This window comes from Siniperca chuatsi, linkage group LG3 (assembly GCF_020085105.1).
Source record: "Siniperca chuatsi isolate FFG_IHB_CAS linkage group LG3, ASM2008510v1, whole genome shotgun sequence".
NCBI classification, from domain to species: domain Eukaryota; kingdom Metazoa; phylum Chordata; class Actinopteri; order Centrarchiformes; family Sinipercidae; genus Siniperca; species Siniperca chuatsi.
This window is the reverse complement of record NC_058044.1, coordinates 24,812,962-24,822,249: the sequence shown is the minus strand read 5'-3', so window position 1 is coordinate 24,822,249 and position 9,288 is coordinate 24,812,962. Positions and strand designations below refer to the sequence as shown.

The 9,288-nt window shown below is 41.3% G+C and overlaps 2 protein-coding genes across 2 annotated transcripts; one reads left to right on the top strand and one right to left on the bottom strand.

Moving 5' to 3' along the window:
- Nucleotides 1-21: 21 nt before the first annotated feature.
- Nucleotides 22-1,710, top strand: atp5md (ATP synthase membrane subunit k). The gene is made up of 4 exons (XM_044191508.1): nucleotides 22-158; nucleotides 1,168-1,272; nucleotides 1,383-1,476; nucleotides 1,586-1,710. The coding sequence occupies exons 2-3, from the start codon at nucleotides 1,186-1,188 to the stop codon at nucleotides 1,470-1,472; spliced, it is 177 nt and encodes a 58-aa protein (XP_044047443.1). The 5' UTR covers nucleotides 22-158; nucleotides 1,168-1,185; the 3' UTR covers nucleotides 1,473-1,476; nucleotides 1,586-1,710.
- taf5 (TAF5 RNA polymerase II, TATA box binding protein (TBP)-associated factor) lies at nucleotides 1,707-7,298 on the bottom strand. The gene is made up of 11 exons (XM_044191495.1): nucleotides 6,848-7,298; nucleotides 5,883-6,111; nucleotides 5,450-5,765; nucleotides 5,156-5,319; nucleotides 4,657-4,792; nucleotides 4,397-4,517; nucleotides 4,141-4,270; nucleotides 3,704-3,868; nucleotides 3,373-3,550; nucleotides 2,576-2,753; nucleotides 1,707-2,313 (listed from the first exon to the last, which is right to left on the bottom strand). Exons 1-11 carry the CDS (start codon nucleotides 7,263-7,265, stop codon nucleotides 2,099-2,101), a joined length of 2,250 nt encoding a protein of 749 aa, XP_044047430.1. The 5' UTR covers nucleotides 7,266-7,298; the 3' UTR covers nucleotides 1,707-2,098.
- Between the last annotated feature and the right edge of the window lie 1,990 nt (nucleotides 7,299-9,288).

Sequence of the window (9,288 nt, the reverse complement as noted above, 5' to 3'; positions counted from 1 at the left end):
GTTTTAGACCCTTAACTTTGAGTGACACTATTTTGGACCAATACTGACATACTTTTCGATTACTGCGAGTAGGCGGAATTTCCTTGTGAATTTAGCATTGCGGCCTCTGCTGAAGGGCACTTGTCTCATTCTGTTTGCATAGGGGTCGTGTGTTAAAGGTAAGATATAACACATTGAAAAACAATTTAACAAATTTGGTTTTAACAATGCCGAGTAGTATCCATGTTATCTTTAAAACGTCTCTGTGACAATGTAATATTTAGCTAACGGTCTGTAAATTAAACTAGCTAGTAGGCTAACCTAGCAAGCTAACGTTAACTTAATATTTAACGTTAGTGTGCTAGCTAAGAAGCTATGCGGTTACTGACCGATGAAAGTCAGTCTGAATGAAATGCCCGCTAATACTGCATTTGTCAACCTCAACGTTATTGAATTTATGTGGGTTAACCTGTCAGCAAAAAATATTGTTCTGGAGTACTGCGTTGAAGCTTGTCAGCGTCTTGCCGTATCACATTTTATCGAGGTAACTACTCAGCGTACCAACCAACATTAAACTTGCACAGTCTCTTATGTAATAACGCTAGTAGGTTAAATTCAGTAGCTAGTGTACAATTACAAGAAAGTTGTTTTTTGTGTGGCGGGCCAAAATAAAATACGGAAATTCTGAAGACCTTCATTAAGTATTTTAGTTGTTAACGTGCTTTGAGTTTTCCCACAATCCTTCCTGTCAAGAGTTGTCAACACCGTGCAATAATTACATTCTATGTTTTCTGACTAGTACAAACTCTAAGGTCATTGTAGTATTTAAACTAAGATATTTCCATTACCAATTTAAACTTTAATTCACTTTTAGTCGATTCATGAGCTTTCCTCATTATAATTAAAAATATCCATCAGTTTCCCAGGGCCCAAGGTGACGTTATCAGATGTCTTCGTTTGTCCGACCAATAGTTTCAAACCCAAAGATATTTAAGTTACTATCATAGAAGATTACAACGTCTTAACAGTATCTGTAACAGTATCTCAAAATTGTTGGCAATTCATTTTCTATCAATCGACGTAATAGTTTCTGCTCCAGATTTATTTGTCACACATACTGTTCCCAAGGTCAAGAATGAACTTGCTTTTAAACTATATTATTAATCACCTTTATTCTCCTTGCGATAGGACCATTAACAATCCATCATGGGAGGACATGACGCAGGAACGCAGCACCAGTTCACTGGGATTGCTAAGTACTTCAATGCATACACAATCACAGGAAGGAGGAATGTGAGTTGTGTGCAACTTACTTATAAATAAACTGCATTTTCACACTCTACAGTTAAACTGTCATGCCTCTATGAATTTCTCATCATGCTTCTTTATTTATTTTTCTCTAGTGTGTTTTGCTCACATATGCCAGCATAGCAGCCATTGCCCTTTTCTTCAAATTGAAGCCCAAGAAACAGGCAGCCGTCACAGAAAAGTGATAATGTAAGTGAATTAATTAATGCTCTCCATCCTATTAGTTTCCAAATCCATTGTACTCTGGCAAAGTATTGCTCTATTCAATTAACTCAAGGTCCTTATTGTCTCCTTACAGGTGTCCATTTTGACCATCATTTCTAACAGCTGGGAATGGAGGTAGCAGCTGGACGTGCTTGTAATAAAATATGACTGTTTGGTTCCCCTATGTTAACAATAAAGAACATTTACGCCCAAAACATAGAAAATGTTTGTTTTTATTTACAGTGTACACCAGTATAAAAGACTATGATATAGAAATGTCAGCCATGTGTTAAACAAAGCTGTACTCATGGCAGTGATTTAGAAAAAAGAAAATACAGTCCTCAATCAATGGCACTTTTCTCAGGTGAGTGGATCAGCTTGATTTGGGACCTAATCTGTCAGACTGAGAGGCCAGAACAGGAGTTGGCTAATGTAATTTTAATATTTATTCACAGCTAGATGTTCCACCAGAGGTGATTTTGTTGAACATACAGTTTTGTTTGATTCCCACTGCACCAAAACCTCTTCAGTTACTTGTGGAGCTTGGTGCCCAGAAGTTTGCTTCATTTCAAGTTTCTATAGATTTTTTTCATAATTCAATAATGTCTCATGGATTGTAGGCCCCAGCAGCCAGCAGCAGGTTCCTGCGGGTGAAGTGAAGGTGTACTACAGGTGTGGATTTAGACATGTAGGTACCCAGCAGAAGCTCCTGGGAGTTATCTTGTAGATGGATGTGTCCTGTAGCTGCTGTAAAATCATCAGTCTCTAAATCATCAAATGCTTTCATAGCATCCCACAGACGGACCGTGTTGTCCATGGAGCCTAGGAAGAAAGAGGAAGAAAAAAAAAAAAAAAGACGACACATTGTCACTGCAAGTACAATTGCAGAAATTCCACTCAAATCTGAATGTGAATACATTGAAACCAATAGACTGCAGGGGTAGGGTCTTTTGTAGCTTCATCACTCTCTAAATAAGATTTTAAGTTCAACAAATGTGGTTACAAATGCATTCAGTTTAGTTTTGCAACAGTTAATGTTAATAATCAGCTGATGTAAAACTTAGAGATGTTGTAGGTCACCCACCGGAGGCAAGGATCTCGCCGTCTCTGCTGAACTTGAGGGAGTAGATGGTATCTGTGTGGCCTTTAAGTTCTCCAATCATCAGCCCGTGACCGATGTCCCACAGAAGAACTCTGCCGTCAGTGGCCCCTGAAGCCAAGAACTTTCCATTGGGAGAGAAAGCCAGCGCGTGGATAGGACCCTGAAAGATACAGTTAAAAGACTGGCTCAGTAATGGTCTCTGCTGCAGTACAAATCTGTGGATCTTAAGCTGCTTTAACTCTGTGGGTGTACAGAGAATTCTCTGAACAGTCTCGCTTTACAGGATCCATCAGAAATTATGGAGGTGTCGCTCCAAACAAACACATACGGGTGTAGACAGTGCATTAAATGTTAAATTGGCTAGCTTCATTTTTTTATTGGCATCTCCCTATATTTGTTGTTCAGTAGCAATCATGACAGTTCACACCTTGTGGGGCAACAGTGGCCTAAAGGTTAGAGAGGCAGGCTTGTGACCCAAAGTCAAACCAGATGCCTAACTTGTCAGAAGACATCGCAATATGTGTGACACTGTGTCAAAGTAAACTAACTGAATTCCCTACTATGCAGATTCCAAACTAAATTGAACTCTAATGATATTTTCTAAAATATGACAGACATCATTTAGTTTGACGTTTAAGTTTGTAAATGCTTAATTTTATTAAAGTTCTTCAACAGATCTGCTATCATGATATGACCCTACTGACAATGTGTGATAACTGATGCACAGCCCTATAAAATCAAGTATATATAAAATGTGCTGCACTGGTGACTCGTCTGACCTTGTGACCTGTGAAGATTCGGACGCAGTTTCCATTCAGGACATCCCAGAGCCGGATTGTGCGATCAGATGACCCTGTGACGACATAATTGGAGTTGGGGTGGAAGCGGGTGCAAGTGACATCAGCTAGGTGACCAGAGAACATCCGCAGAGGCTGGTAGTGATCTGTTGCCCACAGACTGTTAGAGAAAACACAACTTAGACCAATGACAGACATCTGTAGACAGAGCTGCTGTGTATGCACAGCATGTTTTCCTCTGTGTTACAGAAGAATACGGAAGGACTCTGTGTGTGAAGGTATTATTAAGCAGTTGAGTTCTGCAGTTTCTTACCGGGCAACTCTGTCATGTCCCCCGGAGAGAAAATAGTACCCATGGGGGGAAAACTGGGTGTCCCACACTGGGTAGTTGTGGCCTTTGTAGCCCACCAGACAAGTAAATGTTTGGAGACTCCACAGCCTGACTGTACCATCTTCAGAACTTGACAACAAGTAGTTTCTGAAAGGCAAACGGAGAAGGTCAAGATCATTTAAATGCACATAAAGAAAGGGTTAGCTAATCTTTTAACTATGTGCCTTTTTCTTAACACCCCTCTTCTACTTGCCCTAATTATCATAAATAATATTCTCAAAAAATCTGCCATAAACAGAAAACTTAATGTTTTCTCAATATCTGTCATAAATGCGATAAAAGAAAGGAAATGTTTATTTTGAGTTAAATGTACATGATGTAATGTAAGCCTGAACAACGAACAATGAAATGATTTATACCTGTCTGGGCTGAAGCTGATGCCATACACCGGGCCACTGTGTCCGTAGAGGATCTTTGACTCACTGGCCGTCTTCTCATCCATGATCCTCTCCAGCACATCATCTGACTCTTTGTCAATCAGATTCAAGTCTTGAGAGAGAGATGAGGGGAAATATGAGAAGAGGGGGGAAAAAAGAGATTTGTGTTATATAAAGTCAGAAGAACATCAAGCGAGGGTGTCAGTCATTCATCAGTGGTAACTGTCATTCACTGTACCTGCCGCAGACTTGACCTTGCGGAGCTTTTTCGGTGTGACGCTCCACACCCGCACTGTGGAGTCAGCGAAGCCACCTGCAATCAGGCTGGAGTCATCTGTGAAGTCCACTGCAGTCAGACCCTGCAGGAGGGCAAAAGGGTGAGAATAATTAGAAATGATTCTCCTGCAGTTTACAGTGACCTGTCCAGTCTCTACCACTTGCTTATATGTGTAAACATGTTAGACATACAGTGAATTGCTGCGGTTATGAGTTATTTACCTGGTAGGCATTGAGAAAAGAGTAGAAGCAGATGGAGGGGAGGTTATCTGGTCCCAGGCGGATCCTCTTGGTGGACTCCTTCAAGTACATGATCTTGTCCAGCTTGTCTGAATCCTTGAGTTCTGGAAGAGGTATCCTGAACAACAAGAAACAATGTCACTGACTGGTGGGTGGGACTAACAGTTTCAGGAGCTCGCAAGTAAAGAAGTGAAAATAGGACAAACACAAACATTGGAACGTGGAGAGGCTTGGAGTTTTGGCAAGTACACCGTTAACTGTCTTGTACTGTGTGTGGATAAGTAATTTCCTTCAAATTAAAAGTTTTAATTCATAAGCAGTATGTATTGTGCATGGTTGCATGCAATATAAGGCCGTCCCCAATATCGAAGCTCATGCTTTTCCTCATTTTATTAATACCGATTTTACAAGGTATATAAGAATTAAATGGAAGCACGTTGCTATGATAAAATGTACCCAAATGCTGTAACCGTGTAACTACCTAGTCTGTGATGGCGCGTTAGGATCCTGCTTCTTGCTCTTAGAGCCTATGCTGTCCTTTTTGGGTTTCTTCTTCTTGGGTTTACCCTCCTCATTCTCTGCCTCCTCATCCTCATCATCAAGAGGCAGCTCAATTTCTGGTTCCTTCAGCAGTCCATAGTAAACCTAATTGGAATGATAATAAAACAAGAACATGTCATGAAATCAACAAAGTTGTTTAAAACAAAGCGTGGGGAGACAACAAAAAAACCCACACAGATCCCATCATATATGTGCGTCAGTGTATAAATCACACCTTAGCCTTATTGGCCTCTCGCTTGGCCTCTCCAGCCAAGCTGCCAGACATGGCATCAATCTGGCTCTTGCTGCGTGGCATGCCATCAAAGATGTCAATGTAGAGGTGCTCTTGGATGATATTCCAGATCTGATTGTTCTGACGCTCCTGCAGGTGCCTCTTCAGCAGTTGGTAAGAGTCACGGGAGATACGCAGCACAAACTTGCTGGTGCGGAAGTCCAGCAGGGTCTCATTGCCTCTCATGTGCTCCTTCTTAGTCAGGCTGGACAAAATGCGCAAGTCCTCTTCGTAGTAGCACTCTTGATCCCCGCTGAACCTGAGATGGAGAGAAACGAAAGAGGTAGGGTTATTCAAGTGTGTGGGATTTAATGCTACTAAAAACTAAATCAAGTAAACTGTTTGGATGGACATACAATATGTCAAAGAAACTCACTTTTCAAAGAACACCTTGGCCTCATTTTCGTGATTGTTGTACACCAGCTCCAGATACATGTGGACAAACAGCGGGTAGAAGACTTGGGACAGTTCTGCTCGGTGACAGTCCAAAACCGATTCTATGAACCTCTTCAGGCCGCTGTAGTAAACCCCGTACAGAGCCGGGTCTCCCTGCTGGCTGTAAGCTGACAGCACCACGTTGACGTCTGGCTGATCCTCCCCAGGAGCTGTTGAAAAAGAAGTCCAAGTGAGATGTGCATTCTGTCGGCGCTGGCCACTTTAAAGCTTTTAAAAAACAATATCGTATTAGTCCAATATAATTTTTAAAAATTGTTTTAGTTTAGGGTTTGTTTTGTCATTTAGTTAAAGAATAAAAGCAACATGGCTTTTTAACATAACTTGAGAGAGATAACATGATGACAACTAAGCCAACTCCATGACAACTGAGAAAACTCTCATCAAAACTCTTGATGACAGTGTGAGATGTGGTAGGATGCCTGGAAAAAGTCTGAAAAGCACAATTTGTTTTGTATCCTCATTTGCAATTACACTTAAGACAAAAGTGCATGGTAGTGGCTAATATGAATGGCAAAATACTGGCTAATTGTATCGCTTAGCTTCAATAAACCTCCCTAAAGTCAAAAGAAAATTAGTGAACACATCAGAAACTGTAAACTCAATGACCAGAAACATAAAAAACGCCCATACAATATAATGCAAATCAAGCATCCCTGCAGTACATACTACTTTTGTGACACTTTTCAAAACTTTAATTGAAACTCTCAAAGAGTTGGATCAATGGTTACTACACAATTGCAGTAACTCTATTGTCGTAAATGTGATAGTTATACATGGAGGAAATACTTGTGTCTAACTCGTAGGTGATGTTATATCAACAGGAAACGTTTGGATTCACCGCGCAACAGTGTTTCACACATTCAAACAACAGTAGCCGGGTTCTACCTTTGGTTGGCGCCTGGGCTGCAGCGGAGGATGAGACGGTCACCCGGCTGAGAAGAGAGCTCACATCCCCGCCTTCTGTGGCCACACTGCCGGCAGCACCTCCCGAGCCTGCCCCGGAGGAATCACCTCCTTTCAGATCCAGTGAATCCTCCGGTAACCCCGCTTCACGACGCAAAATTTCGACGGACTCGGTCAATTTGTTTTTTCTGAGGAATTGCAGGACTGCCAGCAGCGTCTGCTGGTCCTCCGGGGCTCCCGCCGGAGTTTTATTACTTCCAGCAGAAGCACTGGAGCCGGGGGACGTAGAGAGCACTCTGCCGTCGTTTGCATTATTATTTCCACAGCCATCGTTTGATGGTTCTGTTTTAATGTCTTTTTCTTCATCCGTGTCGACCAGACCACCTTGTACGGCCGCCATTTTCAAAATGAAATGCGCATGTGCGAGGTTTAAAAACGGAAAACGATAACCGTGCAAGATTTGGTCACCTGATTGGTTCTTATTGATGCAGCGTCATCCTGTATAGAGCAGAAGTCCCGCCTCCCTCGCCACCGGAAACTTTAACTCTGTGGATCAGTTGGACTAAATCTAAATGTCTAACCCATAATTTTATGATCAACAAGTTCAATTTTGGTCCAACAGTAGTCAAATAAGCTATTTGCATATCTACCACGAATAACTATTGCAGCTATTGTCATTTTGATTCTATTTAGACTCAGATAAACATTATGAATTTGAGCAGTAATTCTTTTCATTTAAGAAGTGAAGGAGTTCTATTTATACATAACGTTGTGTGTGTACTTTAAACTGGATTGTATATTTCATTTATAATTAGATATGTACCATTTTGTACCAGGTGGTGGCACTTTGGTCCCACACAACCCCTGCCCAGTCTTGAGTGTCCCAACCTGATGAACTCCTTGGACAGAAAAACAGCTGCAACGAACGATTATTTTCAGACAAAGAGACAAATAGCTCTGCTGTATTTATAACCTTCGGCTTAGTCATGCTTTTAAGACAGAGGTTCGTTCATGACACATCCTTCTTTGCTCCACTGTTTAAAACAATGCACTATCTTCCCCTTAATCTGATATACAACCACTTAATGTCAGACAGTGTGTGGTGCAGTAAGGTGAGGATCATACAGGTTATGCTAAATAGCATTGTGGTCTTGATAAACACTTGATCAATTAAATGTAGTGTATACACAGTTTTTTATACAACCTGTATCAGAGAGGATGAACACAGGAGAGACACAAAGTGCACACAAGTATCAGCAGTATTCACTTTGCATTCTACTGAGGCTGGATTTCAGCCTATACAGAATAACACACCACCTTCTGTCTCCAAACACTCTGAACTCCCTGTCATTGACACACTCACATACCACTGACTGTGCATCTTTCGGGTCAGCACAGCATCTGTTTCCATCTCAAGGAGACTGCCAGTTGAAAATCAGAATTTAATAGCATTTTATTTTATTTTCGAACACCGCATGAGCCATGTTTACTCACTGGCAGTGTTTTTATCATTAAATCTCGTCTATAGAGTACTTTGCTCAAGATGTGTCTTTACTGTAACACCTTAAAGATTGCAATATAAGTACAATAATATTAGATAGATAATATACTCAATGATCATACGTTCTTTTTTATATATAAAAAGCAGGGTTACCATGCGGACTAAGGGCCATAGTGCGGGGTGGGACAAAAGAAGGGTTCACAGCAGAAACAGCAAGGCGTTGTATAACATTGCGGTGGCATTACTCTGTGTGGAGGAGAGATGGGGGTGGGGTTGGTTGGTTGTTAGGTGGGTGTAGGCGACACAAGCGTTAACATCAGCAACTCAGGGCGTGGTCATCTGTGCAGGATCATTGTAACGCTGCTAACTAGGGAGTGAGGATGCATACCTCCCTTTGGTGTCATCCACTGAGAAGCAATGCCAATGTATGTGGTATAACACTAAGATCAACAACATACTATGAATGGTTGACATAGCTCTTGTTGTATTCACCTTCTCTCTTACCTATAGTAGATGTGCAGATGATCAGGGCTGAAGCACATGTGTCAGGCTAAAGGTTATTGATTTAAGATCTATAAGCGTTCTCTTTACAGCGATTTACAGCCTGCTGTTCTGCACCGAATGATTGCAATGTCCAGCACCTGCACCACCACAGAGGGCGATGTGCACTTTTGTATTTGTATGGAATTACTCCACTTCACTGTGGTGCTGAAGTGCTTTTATTCTGAAGTGATAGAATAATGAAAGATAATGAAGACAGAGAGAGCGCAATCTCCTCTAGTTGCTTTAATGTTTCATCGCAGCTCACCAGTGTTGCCATTGATTTGAAATAAAACCGAGTGATTACATGCAGCAGTCAGCTGGTACTGGAGGAGTGAACTGTGTAAGTGAGAAGAGACTACGAAAATGTAATTGAATACTT